We start from the raw sequence: 17,852 nt of genomic DNA, 5'->3' as shown, positions 1-17,852 counted from the left end.
GCCTCGCCTTCGCAGGAAAAGCGAAAACTTTGAAAGCGGGGAAGACCAGAAAAGTAAAGTGACTAAAAACCGAAATCCCCTTGCCAGCAGTGTCAAAATACGAAATACCTGGCCATTTTCCATTCTCAATCTGGGGCTGAGGCTGCTCAGCTGGACAAGAGGTGACAGAGAGAGAGAGAGAGGGAAAAGGAAAATCGTAGCAGGCACTGCTCGGGAATTCGTAGAATTTCAATCAAATTGTAATTTCTTGTAAATGCAAAATTTAAGCACACGTTTTATTTTTCCCTCTGACGCCCAATTACAGAACAAATTACCGTGAAAATTTAGCACTAGCCGTACCGTTATTTTGTATATTTTTGTACGTATGTACGTGTACGTGCCCGTCGTCCGTCTGCACAAATGTGGATGTGCCTGTGCATCGTAGAGCTCGCGTATTTTTCTACATGGAATATCTGAGACATCGGAGTATTCCGGATACAGCGAACCACAACGAGGAGGAGGAGGCGTAGGGCTTGACCAGGAGTCAAGATCCCCCCATTAGGATCTCAGCGTGAAGTAACCACTGCCTTTTCGGGCAGCGGACCTAGCATCAGGATACACCGCATACCAGTAGGATCACTACATCTACCAAGCGAGTGGAGTCCCCAGGGACAGCAGCAGCAGCAGCACAGGAAGCGGTAAGTTCTCCACTTGTCTACCTATCATTCGCATTCTAAATTTAATCTTTGTGTAAATAGTTCACCTTAGTTATTGGTTCCTAAGTTTCTTAGTTTAGTGCACAACAACACCTCGCCCATCACACAGTCTCCAATACGAATACGAGTGCACTCCCAATTAGATCGGCACCCACACATGTGTCCAACTGGTTTTGTTTACAAACAAACGAGAAACCAGTGAGCCATCTCTGCCAGCCAGGTTTTCGTTTTCCTCGCCATCGAGTGAAAAGAGGGGTCCCAAACTCTGGTTGCAACGGCAGCTTCTTTGCTGGCTGGAAAACAGGTTTTCTCCTTGGTGTTTGGAGGTGCTTGGCCTCAAACTGCAGCGGAGTTGGTTTTTCTAGGCCAGCACAGAGCTGCAATGGGCACGCAGTACAGTGGAATCTGGCCAGACAGCTCAAGCAGAGGTCTAGGTTATTGGAAAAAAAAGTGTGCCTTTTCTTAAATCTTACAATGACTTGCACAAATAACCCTTTGCCTCTTGGAGATCCTTGCTTTATAGATCTTTAAACATTAAGTATCCCTTTAATAATATCAATACATCAGTATTCTTTCATAAAATACTTTGGAAAGACCTACGATCAAAATGTCTTAAGAGCTTTGTTTATGTTTAATTTGGTAATATGAACTTCAATAGTTCTGGCGCTCAATTTTCCGAGTAAACACTTTTCGCACCGATCGTTGCTACTTCTGCTACCTACGTACATGATGATGCAACTGTCATATTCTTATCAATCAGCATTGTCCCAGCTTAATGAAATTTGCTTAACAAAACAACAAAGAAATTTCGTTTAGTCGAATTAAAACTAAATCCCATCGTAAACAGTTTCTAGTGGTCTCCACTGTGCCGAGGAAAGTGCTGACGGAATGCCAAACTGGTTGTGGCCAAACAGGCGACAGCGGACCATCGCTCACCTCCCACGCCCGCTGGCTGCTGCCGCCTCTTTGTGGCCGCCTTTGTGCTGTTCCGCTTTAAGGCCAGCACTGACTAATAGCGCCACTTGTTACTGTGTGTCACCCATCCGCTAGTACTGTTCGGGTACCGAAAGTGACTAGTCTATTGATAAAACCGCCGATAAGGTGTGTGGCGGGCCATCTTCGAAAGCATTTTGGATGTATAACACGCCCCGCGGGTGACATCATACTCCACATACCAATTAAAGAGCTCAATTAAGTGAGAAACTGGCAGAAAAAGGGGGAAAATAGGGAGTGCACTCGTGTAGTTTGAAGTATTTAGTCATAAGATCTAAACACACGATTTGCATGCTGCTTTTTGGTTGCTTTTGCTTCATCACCCATTCGATTTGATACTCACACGCATGCATTCCACGGCTTTTACCCGAACCATAATATACCCACATCGCCATCTTCATCTCCAGTTTCACTTCCATTTCCATCTTACTAACATTACAATTTGTACATCTGTTTTGTTCCGGCCGCGGTATTCTTAACTCTCCGTGTGTGCCTGTGCCTTTGCGTGTGACCGTGCGATTGAGTGCGTGTACAGATCCTCCGAAGGTCCTCCTATGTACCCACAACAGGGAGGGGGTGGGAAGGGAACCAGGCCACAGTCGACACATCAGCAGAACCACAACCACCAAGCCCAGCACCACCAGGCGGCGGCGCACTCGCATCACCATCACCTCCAGCAACAGCAGCAGCAACAACAGCAGACAGCGCAACAACAACAACAGCAGCAGCAGTCCCACGCGCTGTTCGTCCCAAACCATAGCGGTCTACACCATCATCAGCAGCAACAGTTGCTGCAGCAGCAACAACAGCAAATCCAGCAACACATCCAGCAGCAGCAGCAGCACCAACAACAGCAGCAACAGCAGGTGCAAGCCCAGGCCCAGGCGCACCATCAGCCGGTCATCTTTTACAATACCCAGCCGCCGCCGCCGCCCTACACCGCCCACAGCGCGGCGGTCAACAACAATGCCAATGGCGGCGGCGGCGCTGCCCTCCAACTGAGCGCCGCCGCCAACAACAACTCCCTGGGACATCCTCACAATGTAGGCCATGTCGGAGCCAATGGAGTGGCGGCCAGCCCCAACCTGACCCGTGCGTTGAGCAATCCAACCCTACCGCCCCACTTTCAGCCATCAGCTGGCCTGATCGCTCCCGCCGGAGGAAATGCGGGTGGAGCGGGTGCCACCTACATTGCGGCGACTTATGTACCCTTTAACCAGACCGGACAACTGATGGGTATGCAGTCGGCTGTACCCTTTCCCACGAACGGAACGGCCGGAACTCCGGCAGCCGCTTTCTACCCGCCGCCGCAGCAGAAGCAGCTTCCGCCAAATGGTCAACAGCAAGGCCCCGGCGGGGCAGCGGGAGCTGGTCAAACACAGGCGATAGCTTTCTACCAACTGGGGCCCACGACTCAGAACACTGCTGGAAACAATGTGGTTAATACCGGCAATTCGCATCGAGGCAACATCCGTGGAGGCCAGAGAGCTCCTGCTGCCGCCCAGCATCTAAACTACTTTGCCACATACGCCGTGGCGCCGGGAAATCCACCACGTCCCGCTCCGGCAGCGGTGGCTCCCATGATGAACTCGCGCAATGGTGCCCTCAACGGAGCGGCTGCTTTTCATCTGCCGAACTTTATGCCGGGCTTGGGTCCGGGACCGCCAGCAGGGATGGCCGCGGCGCCCATGTTGGCTCCGGCTGGAATGACGGCTCCGCTTCCCCAACCGCCAGGCGGATTGCACACATATGCGCCGCACTTGCAAAGTAGTAGCGCCACTACTTTGCCCACTGTGCCGAGTGTGACAGGAGTTCCGCTTGTGGCCAGTGGTTTCTCAACCACTTCGCTGCCTACACCGCCTGTGGCCGCAGCCCAACCACAACTGGGGGCCAATAGCGACAAGGTCAGCAAGCGCAAATATGCCATTCCCATTATCCACCCGGACACTAAGGAAAACGTGTTGGATCCGAAGAGCTCGGTGTTTATTAAGAAGGACTCGAACTCGACGCTAACACCGAGCACGGCCCTGGACTCGGATAGCACCATGTGCCTCTTCCAGGCGCCTATCCTCATGGACTCCGCCTCGGCGTCATCCATTCTGTCGGGCTCAGTGGTGGACCAGCATATGCAAACTCTGCAGTCGGCGACTTCTCTAAGTCAGTCCGTTTCCTTGGAAAAGGTGCCTGGTATAGTGTTTGCTGGTGATGATCCTGTGGGCCAGGAAGTCCGCCCATCCCCTCCCCCTGGAGCCACGGATAAGGATCAGATCAGCGTTATTGTCAAGGACATACTGGCCCACTCGGGCAACACCGAGGAGCATCTAAGCTTCTGGCAGTACAGTGACGGTGAGTTCATAAAAGCGGTTACTTGGCAATCCGTCGTTTAATAGTCAGTCCCACCGGTTAAACTATTTTTATTTTGTTTGCCCTATATTTCGACTTTAGTTTTCCCAGAATATTAATACTAATACTAATAAATGAAGGAAAGTATCCCAGCAGCCTGGTTTTGTCAGATTGTTATTAACAAGCAGTTAGAAATTGACTTCAAAATTATAACGTACATAAATTGAAATAGAATTGTATCAAAAACATATAAAAACTTTTGAAATTGTAAACAAATCGACTTAACTACAAAACCATCCCAGGGTATGTAACGCATTCGGCAAGCCGAAGTTGGCCGTGCTTTAAGTGTACAAATCTAATGATTCCCCTTGCAGTGGACAATGCCACGGAAACCCACGATAGCTTACAGCTAGTACACTCGGATTTGAATCTGCCCGAAGCCGTCGACGCGGGCCAGCAGCCCGTTCTGTTCCAAGAGCAGGCAAAAAAGCAGCGGCCCAAATCGGCCAACAAGCAAAGTGAGTGGGAACAAACTTAAATAATAAGACACCGACTGATGACATTGTTTGCAGGTACCGCTACGCCCACATCCATAGCGAATGACGTAGCCGAGGCAGCGGCCAGCGGTTGCCCCGGAATCTCCATCCTGTCCAGAAGCCAGCCGATGCTGACACCAGCCAGACCGTCGACACCGCCGCCAGCTTCACGTGTCGCCCAGCAGAAGCCAACCAAGTCGATAGCTACAACAGCTGTTCCGGCGACGGCCAAGTCAACAGCGGGCTCACCCAACAGGAAATCAAACGTTCCGCCTGCTACCTCGACCACGACCAGTTCGGGGGCCTCTTCTTCGGCAACTTCCACGCCAACCCACGCGCCCAGACAGCTACAGAATCAGCCAGTGAATAGCCTGCAGCAGGGCAAGCAGATTCAAGGAAGACACTCAACTACAGCATTACCGACCGCTTCACGCATCTCAGCCGCCGTTACCCTGCTCGCCGGCAACACGACCATTAACAATTCCACCAAAAGCCAGCGCAAGGCCCAAAAACGGGCCAAGGAGCTGGAGAAGAAGAAACAGAAATCCTCGATAACAAGCACCACAAGCAGCAAAGGGCAGAACAACAATGGCAATGGCAAGGGCAATGGCAACGGCGCGCCAGATATCAACACAAACAACAATGCTGCCACAGTGACCACAACATCAACAACCACTCTGACAACAACCACGGCAGCAGCAACCACCAAACAAGGAACGACGGCTGTCGATGACAAGGCGACTGCGCAACCGACGACTGATAAGCTTAGTGCAACTAGAAATAATCCTAACGTAAGTTCTACTATAAGAGACCCCATGCTCAATCCCAAGGAGCAGTTGTCGAGCAACAACAACAATAATGATGAGGATGACATCGACGCGGAGGCAGACAGCGATCCTGAATGTGAGTAAAGATAATTTAGGATCATTTACTTATTTATTTATTATTATTAGTGTTTCAAAATGTAATTGTAATAACTTAAATGAATGGTATCTTCCCCAGCTGACGGCAAGGAGGACAGCATGACGAATATTTCCGAAGAAAAGCTGGTAAAGCATTTAGCTAACGAAGAGATTGTGGCCAAGTTCCTGCAAAAGGGCAGCCCCAACACATCCGCCGCCCCTTCGGAGACACAACAGCTGCAGTTCCTGAACAGTAGCAGCTCTGTTTGCGAGGAAGATGACCCAGTCCCAGAAGGATCTGGTGGCAAGGGCAAGTCCGAGGAGAATGCTGAGGTGGAAATCAAGTTTGGTGATTTCCATGAAGAGGCACGTCACGACACAGGTTTCATATGCAGCTCCACATGGTCAAGCTCGACGATCAGCAAGGCCGCGGAGGACGACTCCTCGCAGAGCAGCAGGAGTGCGGATAATGTCGATTGCGCTCCCAAAGTTAATACACCGATTTCTGGAGAGAGGAGCGAAGGTAGCAAGAAGAGCTCTCCCCTGCATCAGGCAACCGGCAAAGCACCGGGATCACCCAAAGCCAGTCAGCAAAAGGTACCCAACTCGAAGAGTCCAAGCCCTAGTCCCGCTCCCCAAGTACCCAAAAACTATCGCTACAGCATCGAAACACTGCGTGAGCTTTCCAAGCGATCTGATTCGCGCAAGCCACCGCTTGTCCCCTGCCAGAAGGGCGACTGCATCTCCCAGCTGTTCGTCTCCCGCCAGCAGCAACCCCAGCAGCACCATAGTCACGGCCACAGCCAGCACATCCAGCAGTACCAACATATGAGCTTCAACGAATCGATGGACTATGTGCCCGGCAAGCGGGGTCGTGGCCACGGACCCAATAAGAAGCACCACGATGGACATCCGCAGATGGGAGGTTCGAGCGGCATTGGCAACATGGGAGGTGGCGGAGGAGGTGGAATAAACTCAAATCAGCGTCACATGGATATCATCCGGGTGCAGCTCTCGCTTAAGGAGGAGATCAAGCTTTCTGAGTGCGAGAATGCATGGCAGCCGGGTACGCTGCGCCGCGTGTCCACGGCCGGTGGTCAGGACGAAGAAGACGACGTGGGGGGAGTACTGAAAAAGGTGCGCGGTATCCTCAACAAGCTAACGCCCGACAACTTTGACGTGCTGCTTAAGGAGATGTCCAGCATCAAGATGGACAATGAAGCCAAAATGACCAACGTAAGTTGACTTTTAATTGGATATACGTATATGTTACGCTAATGTATAGTTTATTTAAGTTAAATACAACTAACGTTATATCAATTTCTTTGCAGGTCATGCTGCTAATCTTTGAGAAGACTATTAGCGAGCCGAACTTTGCGCCCACCTATGCCCGCTTCTGCAAGGTGCTATTTCACGAAATCAAGGCCGAAAACAAGTCGCTTTTCACCAGCTCTCTGATCACGCGGATTCAACATGAGTTTGAGTCGAATGTAAACGATGCCAACGCGAAGGCCAAGAAATTGCAGCCCACGATGGATCGCATCAGTCAGTGCTCGGACCCGGCAAGAAAAACGGAGCTGCGCGCCGAAATGGAGGACCTGGAGTACCAGTTCCGACGACGTGCCTGGGGAACTGTGCGCTTCATCGGCGAACTCTTTAAGCTGCAGTCGCTGACCAGCGACCGAGTTCTCAACTGCGTGGAATCGCTGCTCGAACACGGTTGCGAGGAGAAGCTGGAGTATATGTGCAAACTCTTGACTACTGTGGGACATTTGCTCGAGGCTAGCCTACCTGAGCAGTACCAGTTGAGGGATCGCATTGAGAAGATATTCCGCCGCATCCAGGACATCATAAACCGTTCTCGAGGAACGTCGCACCGCGGGCAGGTGCAGATCAAGATCAGCAGTCGGGTGCGATTTATGATGCAGGATGTGCTCGACCTGAGATTGCGCAACTGGGATCAGCCAGTCACCGCACACCAGACAGGACAGCAGGGTGGACGTGGACAGCAGCGGCACAAACCGCACGACGATTCCAAGGATCAGTCGCATCACAGCAGTGGCGGAGGGCGTGGAGGTGGTGGTGGAATGAATCAGCACCAGCAATCGATGCATCACCAGCAGCAAAAGCATCACCACCAGCATGGTCACGACGGCGGAAACTACTTCATGCAAAAGATGCCCAACAAGCAGCACCACGAGAACCACACACTCAGCATTGATCCCAGCAAACTGCGCTTCAGCAGCAGTAGCGCCAGCGATGATACGCTTGCCAAATTAGGAAACCCTTCGCATTATCAGTGGCGCAATGAGGGCAACCGTCCGGTCAGCTCGTCGAAAGTCAACTCGTCTAACGTTCCTCCGCCCACATCGTTGCTAAAACGACCTGGCCAAAACTACAGATTTTCCCCGTATCAGCAGCCTCCGCCGACCTTAGGCACACCCATGACGGCTGCCAGTGGTAACAGGAGTCACGTGGATCAGTCACCAGATGCCAGTTTTGATACCAAACAATGCCAGGTGCTCATTAATATGATGGTCGAAGAGGCTCTGAACACGCGCGATTGGCAACCGGAGGTCCTGGCCAATTGGCGTTCGCACAGTGGCTCGCAGCAAACGAAAACTCTGCACTACCTTCTGATGGAATATCTGCATAAGTCGATGGTGAAGCGCCAGCATCGTCAGGCCTGCGCCAATGTGTTTGCCTACCTCATGAGCAAGGAAGCCGTTGACAAGGAAGTCTTTGAAAAGGCGTACTCTCGTTTCGGCGACGACTTCCCCGATCTGCTGGTGGACGTGCCAAACGGATGGGGTTATGTGTTCGAGTTCCTGGGTCCGATTATTCACTCGGGCCAACTGGACCTGAAGGACGTTTGGCAGCGGCGCTGGTTAGACGACTTGTTCTTCACGGAGCGCTTTGTGTACGCCTTCGTTAGCTACTTTGTGCAGGAGTTCGGAGCCGCTTATGCCCGCAAGCTGTGGCACAACGATTACAAACTAGATCGGGGCCAGCTGTTCTGGAACGATTCTCGCAAGTATAGAGAGTTTGTGCAGTCGCACAGCTTTTATTTCCTGGACAACGGGCCCGGCCAGGGTCAGGGACATGCCAAAGTCAAGGCGCCCACCACGCCACGGTCGCCGGTGGAGCACATAGAGCGGATTAGATACCTGCTCGCTCTGTCTTGCGACATGGCCATCGACTACATAAACACCAATGTGGCTATCAACGACAACTTTGTGAGACAGCTCACTAGGTTCCTGTGCTGTGATTTCGCGCTGACTGTGATGACAAATACCCATAAGAACAAGAGCGGCGGCAACGCGAGGCCGCCGCAGCTGAACACGGAGAGCTTTCGCAGCCGGTGCACACCACTGCTGCGACTCTGCATCGACGCCCAGGAGGCGCTGGAGATCGCTTGCATAGACGAAGCCGTGGATTCCCTGCAGCAGCACTTCATGACCGAAGGTGAGGACGATATGGCCGCCAGTGAGACCATCTGCAGTACGTTTAGCGTGCTGTACGAGAGCGAGGTGATACCCAAGGAGTCGTTCGACAAGTGGTATAAGCTAGAGATGGCGCACTCAACCCTTTACCGACGCCCATTAATCGACAAGCTGCGTGGCTTCATCGAGGAGATGTAATTGAAGTAATACCAACCAGCAGCTATCCGATTGCAACCAAACCAAACACCACAACGAAGCAAACAACCAATCATCAACTGAAGCATACAGCAACATCGTTTGAACCCAATCCATAGACTAGGCGCGGTCGTAGGGGTCCAGTCAAGAACATTACTCAAACGATCAGTCTTAAATTTTGCTTGTGAATCTTGCAACCCACAGTGGGTGACATAGACCAAGTGTCGCCCCAACACACATATTTGTTGTACGATAAGTAGATCTGTGAACGAGTATTCCATACACCTATATGTTGTACGATGAATACATCTGTCAAAACGAAAATTCTTTGTTTTTACACACAGATTTCCTTTGAAAAAAAGAACCCTCAAGACCCATTATCCATTTCATTTGTATCACAACACGTTCCTTAAATGAAAGCTAAGATGATTCCCTTTCGATGACTTGGTCATAATCCAACACAAAGATAAACATATTTACACATTACTCGTATCCAAAAAATAAAAAGAAAATCCAAAAAAAAATTGAAAAACTATGTATAACGGAATCTCCGATGTCGAAAACTATTTTCAAGAATTTTAATTCTGACAATGCGTTACCCAATTAAGGCTGGGTATATAAATACATTTATTTATATTTACACATGGACTATTCACTTTTGTAAACCCACAGTATTTCGTTAAACATTAAAATTAATGCGGACTTCATTTATAGAACTAGCTGCGTAGCTTAGCATACTTTTCTAGACTTTAAACGAATTTTTGTTTATTTTACCTTTCAGTACAAAGCTTTATGAATACGTTTTGTTTATTTGATTATTTTAAACGATTACCAGCATTAATTTATGTATTTTCAATGCAAACGGCTCAAAACATTACGACAAATTAACCCCTCTCTTCCTAACAGATCCGTATTTCCAATCTCGATTCTGAGGCTTCTTGTTCGACTCAGAAATTTCACGTATATTAAACAAATATATATAAATAAATTATAACAATATTAATTTATAAAAATTATACGTACGTATACTAAAAAAATGTAAATTATAAAATTCGTAAAGACATGTAAAGTATTTAGCACACAAAGCATGATTATCCAAAGATAAATCTTAAAATTAGTTGTAAAAAGGAAAGAAAAAATACACTAATATTAATTACGAAAATATAAACAAAACATTATATAGCTATTTAAACCAAATTTAAAAAAAATATTAAAAAACTAATCAAGCATAGAAGCATACACAACAATATAACGAGAGAAAAAAGCAAAAACAAAGAGCTCTAAGCCGCCTTCAATTAGTTATTTTTATAAAATTGAATGAAAACAAGCTAAAAACTAAATTGAAAACGAAAAGCAACTCAATCTCAAAAATTATATATAATATTTAAAGCGAGGCCACTAACAAAAGTAGCGAAAAAATGAGTTGAACTAAACTCGAGAATTTTGTGTATAAACTTTAGGTTTTTTTATTTTTACACTACAAGTGACAAAATATAAAATTGATTTACGGCAAAAGCAAAGGAAATTGTACGCATAAGTAATTAGCAAAAGAAACAAAAGAAAACCGATAAAAACAAATGCAAAAATCAAGTTAAATTAAACTAGTTAAGAATTGACAAAAGAAAAAGAAAACCCAAGCAAAGAAGGCAGTTGAAACGCTTCTGCACTAACAGGCAAATATTTCTAAAGCCAAGCTAAACCATTTATAAGCTTAAATTGAGCAGTGGGCGCGGCACTTTAACTAGTTTCGTAGCAATTTTCGGCAGGCATTCCAAATGCTTTCGGCCAACTTCTGGTATAAATTTAACCAAGGCAAACTGGTGTCCTGCGTTTTTAGCAGTCGAAGCAGAAGATTGAGGAGGGCAAACAGCAGAATCCATGCGAATGTAACACAAAATCCAGCAGAAGCACACACATGTGGCACCCAGGGCAAAATAGGGTGACAAGAAGGGGGCGGGCAAGGCAAGATTAAACAGAAACCAAGAAGAAATTGTAAACAGCAAATAATAAAATCGAAAAGTAAAACTCCAAGGCGTTTCAATGTGGGCCCTCATCCCCCCAGGAACCATTCGTCACCTTCAAGGCATGCAGCACACAACACCTCCATTTCATATACCCATTACCACACACAATACATCCCAACAAATCACACTCATCATTTGGTGATGGCAGCATTAAGTTCCATTTGCATTGCTTAGCATAAGAGGTTAAGGATTTGGCTTTAAGGCTTGTGCGCAGGCGAAACGTAAGCAAATTTTAAGTTATTCTTATTGTCAGTCACTAAAATTGTGAACATTTTATTCCTCCAGGCAATAAATCTTTTGGGAGATGGAGCGACGCGGACGCATTCCGGTGGCCAAGTTCCGAACCCAGGAGGCCAAGACGCGCAGCAGGAGTCGCGTGAGGGAGCCGGACTACAATGAGCAGGACCCGGAGCACGACATGTTCACCTTGCTGGAAGATAACATCGCCCTCAGGGAAGAGAACAAGGCTTTAAAACTGGAAATTGAAACCCGTAGGTGTATCTTCTTATAGTATTATTATTTCGAAGTCCTTATCTTATTTTTTCCTTTGCAGATAAAACCACGCAGGAGGAGCAGCAGGCTCAGCATGACAAGGTTTGCATGGCCTTGGAGTCCCTGCAACAGCAGCAGACCAATTTCGAGACCCAAATCAAGGAGCTGAGCGCAAAGTTTAACAAAGCTCTTAACGAACGAAATGCTTTGGATAAGCTGCACAAAATGAAGGTCGATCAGATACACAAGTATGTAAAAAGATTGCAACCATAACAGATCCATTTCTTATAATATGTATTGGCATTTCCAGTCTCACCAGCGAGCTTGAGCATATACGCGAGAAGCAGCAGGATCAGACACCTGTAACAAGCCCGCGTCTGGTTCTGGGATCCGTGGAACTCAAACGAAAGCTTTTTAAGATTCTGCAGTCGGGCAGCACAGACAGTGCCGACAGTATCGGCACTCAAGAGCTTGACAGTCTGGTCGATGTCAATTCGGAAGGGGTGCCCATTACCAGCAGCCTGGTGGAGCGTCTGGCCGATGAGTTCCTGACTCTTAAAAATATGACTAGTGCTGTGGAGCTACAGTTATACGAGGCCAACGAAAAGATGGCTGAGCTGTTAGAGCAGGTAAGATGGGATGATAGAAGATCAATAAAAGCGGGGAAGATAATAGGCCGTATAATCACGCTACTTATATTGTAACGAAATATCTTGCGATTTATAGAAAACATAATATACCAACCCACTAGTTACCTTGAGATATACGAATTTCAACTTAGAAAGCTTGAATATGTATCATTATGTGGTCAATAGATGACAAATTTAAATGATCAGTGATTATAAACCACACTTAAACTTTATTTTATTTTTATTCTCTCTGATACAGCAACATGCAATGGAGGAGGAAAACGAAGCGCTGCGTACGGAAAACAGCAACTTGACCAAAGTGGCCAAGCTGCTGACAGAAAACATGAAGGAGAGTGTGGAAACCAGCCAGAAGTAAACTCCATTTAATAAATATAAACCCAAGAGTTAAACCAAGTGTATAACCCTGCAGAATGGAGGCGGCTCTCATCAAGTTGAAGCAGCGCAATGATGAGCTTACAGCGAAGACACGCGATCTGACCGATGGACAGCCGGGAACCAGAACCAGCACCTCGTCCAGCGTGCTGAACGAGCAGGTGGAGTTCGAGCAGATCCAGGATCAGGTGCAGCAACAGGCCAGGGAGCACAACGAGCGCATTGTGGAAATGGTTAGTCCCGAGTTACTTGTTACTCTAAGATTTTGCACTTGGTCTATGGCTATCTCTATCAAACTGTCTATTCTGTCCATCTGTCAATCCAATAGCAAACACGCAGCGTGTTTGATATTTTCAAGCCGTTCTCGAATATCTTCAAGAGCAACTAAACAGCGACAACAATATCAGCTGGTGAAGGCGGTTCCCCAAATGTATATTTATAATACGATCTGAGAATGCACGGAATGTGCCCAGCTGGGCATGTTGTTGTTCCCAATTTTGGTGCTGGGTCAGCTCACCTCTATTTTCTCCTTCTCCACCAAAAAAAATACCAACCGAGACACGTAAGCAACTCGCTTGCCGTGCGCTATTCAGCTGTTCCCTTACTCACGATCCCCTGGCTTTCGTTGCACTAACCTGCCCCCCAGATATGCTTTGATAGATCCACTAATTTTCTCAACCACAACCACCCAACCCGCTCTCTTCCTGCTCCTGCTCGCCCGCCCCGTTCTATCCTTGTTCTTGTTTCTTGCATTTGTAGCAAAATCTAATGGATGCGGCTATAGCCAAAACTACTAACGATGAACTAAAAAAATTACAACTTAAGTTGGAGATACTCGAGGAGCAGTTGCGCGAGGCAGTGACGCGTGCCGATCATGCCGAGGAGCAATTGGCGCTCTACCAGCAAAAATCGCTGGCTGCTCCACCGCCACCTCCTCCTCCGCCGCCGCCACCGCCTCCTCCAAAGGCAGGCCAACTTTTCCATGCCGTAGGACTGGTGGCAGCTGGTGGTGCCCTTGGCGGTGGTAGCTTGAGTGACCACATTGCCGGACATAGCTTGCGCAAGGGCAGCGGCGACAAGATCATCGAGAATGTGAAGCATCAGGTACAGGCCGAGGCAGCAACAGGTATGTAGTCCCACCCAGAATCCAGCTCCTTTCCAGCAGGCCAGTTTGCATGGATAAAATACAGAGGGTGTGTGTGGGTTTCCGTGGGGAAAGTTTAAGTGTCAGTGCCCCATTGATGACCCAAAAAACACGTTTCCTTTCGCCCTTCTTGGCCTTACTTTCACAACTCTGTCCTTCTTTTTTCTTTGACTTTAGGGACCTTTCATAAGGGCTTGAAATTTAATAAAGTTCACCAGCAACTTTTGACCATTGTTGGAAGAAGTATCTGCCGCTCAAGGAGCTCGAGTAGCTGGCAGATGAACTCCTTGGCCCCTAGGAGTATGAGAAACTATGCCCAAGTTGAATAGACTTCAGAATACTTGAATTTTCGAAGCGTTTCATTGGCCTAAATCGATTTGAGCAGATTAGTTTGCCTGCATTGTCTGTCTGAAATCGGGAAATTGGCCTCAAGAAGGCTGTCATCAGGAGGTTTTCCCCACTCATGTTACCAGCAGCCATGTGTCTGCGGCTAATCCTCACCAGCCGTGCATTGACAAGTGCCTGCCATTGTCGCCGTGTCCTGGAGATCTGCCACTGGTTGAAGGGCCCAACTTGTTGCTGTCAATTGTCAGTTACGCCCACGCCACTCATCCTTCCGCTGGAGCCCCCTGCTCCTCTCCACCCCCATCCCCATCCCATCACAGGCAGCACAGCAGCAACCCAACCCGTCTGCGATTGTAATTGATTTTACCTACACGTCGGCTTCTTTTACGGCTCAATGCAGGCTTTCACTGGCTGGCTCTCCATTCACTGTCGACGGCTGCAGCAGCAACTTCTTAATTAAGTTTGCGAGCAGCTTTTTGAAGGGGTCAGGGATACGGGGAGCGGTTAGTGATGCCCTGGACAGACATGGTATCAATAGGAATTATTGGCACAAGAAGCAGGTTGCATAGAGTTATCAGTTTGTAGGGTGGAAAATTTAAAGTTGGCCTTGTCGCCTATATGGTTCTGTAAAATTAATTTGGAAGTTCTCTTAGATAAGATATATGGACAGGCATGGTATCAGTAGGAATTATTGGTATCAAAAGGAGTTATCATTTCTTATAGATTTCTAAAATTATAGTTTGGAAGTTCTCTTTTATAAGATATATCTGTCACAAAAGCTCTAATTACATGTCATCATTGTAAATAAATTCAATTGCCCTTCGAATACTCGATTTTGTCATGCCTTCAGTGCGAGTTAAAAGCTAGTGGAAACTTAATTAGGTTTGAAATTTTACCTCACCGAAGCGATGGATTTACTGATTGTCATCATTTCACAATATATATGAGCATATAGCACACAAAGAGAAGCCGAGGTGTTTATTTTGGCATTGCACTTGTGGGTCATCATTGCCATTTAATTTTCCCTTTTGAGGAATTCTCGAATTAAACGAATCAATTTTGATTGCAGGAGTGTACATATGTATATACAAATACCGACTTTAAATCAACCCGTTGTGAATAGAGAAATCATCCGCCTGCACATGTCAGGGCGGGCTGCCTGATAAGCTCAATGAAAATGAAATCAACCCATACGCCCGCATCACATTGTAAATATATCCGTGTACATTATTGTTGCTGAACCCTATGTGCGTGTGTGCAGCTGGGTAGGAAGTGCATGATTACATTATATAAACCTACGGGAAATATGTATCTACATACTATATATATGTAAGATATTGATCCGGCAGCTAGTCTTGAATGTTCAGCTACAGGTTTATTACAATGAGGTGATTTATCTTATGACTATAATCCTGCGCTGGTCCACTTACTTGGCGTTAAAACTCCACATCAAGCCAGCAATGTCAGGGCCATGCTTGGCACACACACTCGCACACACTTTCACTGACACTGCACACTGTCACTGTCACTAAGCACTTCCGTTTCCGTTTTGTTTTGGCTCTGGTTTCATTTCTGTTGCCCACTTTTTGGCGCGCACCACGAGTCGTATGCGTAACGAGCGCACATTCAAATCAAAATCAATCAACGCGCTTATTGTTGGAAGCCAGAAAAACGCACAGCCACGAATGTGACGATTTATATATATCCTGGCTATATGCAGCTGAGAAGCACCTGGCGAGCGGAGTGGAGCGGAGAACGCGCGCGCTTGCCTTGGGGCACGTGAAGCGTTTGAGCTGCCAGCCAGCCGTACATCAGCTTTACGGGCTAGGCATCAGCCCGTGCTCGTGTCCTGGCCGCACTCGTCAAGTCAAGCTCGTCGTCCTGCTCGGCGGGGAGGCGAAAACAAATGAAGCGTTCCGCACCGGAACGAGATGGAGCGAAGCGAGGCGAATGCTGCTGATATTGTCCAAGCCAGGCTGTGTCGTGTGTATACATAACAACAAGTTGCTGCTGCCAGCCATTGTTGGTGTGGCTGCCATGGCCACCAGATACCCGCTACCAGCTTCACTTTCTACGGCAGCCCGACCTCCATGACCTGACCTGCGTTGCCGAATCTGCGGGCTTATGTTTGTGCACCATGGCACGGTTTAACTGAATTGTCTTTGGGAGCCAAAGGAGGAGTGGAGTGCCAGCGGATATTCCAGCACACATTTGCCAATATCCTGGCCGACACTAAAGCTCTCTGCGTCTCTGAGTGCCATTTCCGGTTTCATGCGATACATTGAAAACTTAAATTTGATTTAAGTTTGGCCCGTGCCGAGCCGAGCCGTGCCGACAAAGTACCGGAGAACTGGAGCACAAGGCTTTTGCCTGGCTTCCAAGCCCCACAACCCCCTTCCACCCGGCAACCCAAGGAGGAAGCCTGCCTGAATTTTGGCTTTAAGCGAAACTCTCGCATTTTTCCTATATTTTACGCTTGCCTTGGCTGGCGCACAGCTTTATGTGTTGGTTTCTGGTCCACTTCTGCGCCCCAAACTGTCGAGCCACGGACCGTATCAAATTCGACGACGAGGAGGACGCAATTTATTATTTTTACGAGAAGGGGCCACAAGCCATAGCACCGCTCCAGAACCGCAAACCCCATTTTGGTTGTTGTTGGTGGGCGGCCGGCCATGGCTTATTATTATTATTTGTGCGTTTTATATTTCCGTGTTTTATTGCGCCACTTCTCCTGGTCCTTGAACACCCACCCCCATTGAAAACCCACACACACAACAGGAGTGGGGGCGATCGTATATTTCCATTGACTTGTCCCGTGGTCCAGCTTCATTTGTCGACGGTGACAGTTGCTGAGTGCCCGACATGGTGCTCGCATCAACCCGTTTTGGCCTTGTCCGTGATTTATGACCAATTGCCACCTTCACAAACGTCCTTTAAAGTCCCCGGCTTACTTGATTACGACGTGGGTGAGTATTGTGCTCCTGTTCCATTTGGACACGGTTTTGTTACCTCTTTCCTCTAACAGCTAACCGCATGTTCGTCAAGCTTCAGTAGCTTCTTATTGTAATTCCACCACCACAAAGCAAAGGTCTCATTGCTTAACCTTTTTTGTTCCAGGTCTTGACGCTCTGATGCGCGAGTTCAAGTCGGGAGGCGTGACCCTGCGGAGGCGCAATCGCCGCAAGACGGGCACCAGCGAGGCCCTCAAGGAGATGTTCCAAGTACTAGAGATAAGTCAGAAGCAGAACCGCAACTCCAAGATATGCGTGGACCTGCACTCGGCCCGCGGAGTTGATCTTTAATCCCGTTCCTGCCATCTTTCTCACCCACTCTCTTACTTACTTTGGTCTCAAATCTCAGGACCCAGCTGTCCCTGAACAACAAACATTCCGTGCATTTTCAAAACGTATTATTGTGTGCCTTTTCAAGGAAGAAACTGAAGCCATTTTACAATTTACTAAACATAAGCCCCACTTTCAGGATGGATCTGCGTGCAAAGCAGATTTATCTAACAAATATTTACTTGACAATATTAACTTATAACTAACTTTTACCAGGCCTGGTTAATGTGTTCATTTTAACAGGTTTCGCGTTTAACTAATCAAAGAAACCCCCACAAAAATATCTTGAATAAACTTTTTTAACCAAACCAAATAAATTTTTGTTTTCTTTGTTTCCTGGTTTTTTTAAACTCCCCCAGTTAATATAATGAAATCAT

General features: G+C 47.6%; 2 protein-coding genes across 6 annotated transcripts; both read left to right on the top strand.

Moving 5' to 3' along the window:
* Positions 1 to 536: 536 nt before the first annotated feature.
* Positions 537 to 17,792, top strand: LOC108015557 (shootin-1). Of its 5 annotated transcripts, none has more exons than XR_010654292.2 (8): positions 537 to 677; positions 11,417 to 11,622; positions 11,685 to 11,871; positions 11,934 to 12,252; positions 12,512 to 12,624; positions 12,683 to 12,878; positions 12,974 to 13,207; positions 17,252 to 17,483. XR_010654292.2 is itself a non-coding variant. In XM_036818829.3 (8 exons), exons 2-8 carry the CDS (start codon positions 11,436 to 11,438, stop codon positions 17,434 to 17,436), a joined length of 1,554 nt encoding a protein of 517 aa, XP_036674724.3. In that variant the 5' UTR covers positions 537 to 677; positions 11,417 to 11,435; the 3' UTR covers positions 17,437 to 17,792. The 5 variants fall into 5 exon arrangements, 4 of the variants coding, with proteins under 4 accessions (XP_036674724.3, XP_065722217.2, XP_070851811.1 ...); XM_036818829.3 differs by lacking the exon at positions 12,974 to 13,207 and adding an exon at positions 13,405 to 13,771 and having other exon boundaries at positions 17,252 to 17,792; XM_070995710.1 differs by lacking the exons at positions 537 to 677; positions 12,974 to 13,207 and adding exons at positions 1,604 to 1,890; positions 13,405 to 13,771 and having other exon boundaries at positions 17,252 to 17,792.
* eIF4G2 (eukaryotic translation initiation factor 4G2) lies at positions 541 to 11,132 on the top strand. Its single transcript, XM_036818824.3, has 6 exons — positions 541 to 677; positions 2,224 to 4,034; positions 4,406 to 4,549; positions 4,604 to 5,470; positions 5,570 to 6,705; positions 6,801 to 11,132. The coding sequence occupies exons 2-6, from the start codon at positions 2,243 to 2,245 to the stop codon at positions 9,108 to 9,110; spliced, it is 6,249 nt and encodes a 2,082-aa protein (XP_036674719.3). The 5' UTR covers positions 541 to 677; positions 2,224 to 2,242; the 3' UTR covers positions 9,111 to 11,132.
* Positions 17,793 to 17,852: the final 60 nt, after the last annotated feature.

Source organism: Drosophila suzukii, chromosome 3, assembly GCF_043229965.1.
Source record: "Drosophila suzukii chromosome 3, CBGP_Dsuzu_IsoJpt1.0, whole genome shotgun sequence".
In the NCBI taxonomy this organism is placed as follows: Eukaryota; Metazoa; Arthropoda; class Insecta; order Diptera; family Drosophilidae; genus Drosophila; species Drosophila suzukii.
The sequence above is the reverse complement of the archived record's forward strand: the minus strand, read 5'-3'. Positions and strand labels throughout refer to the sequence as shown.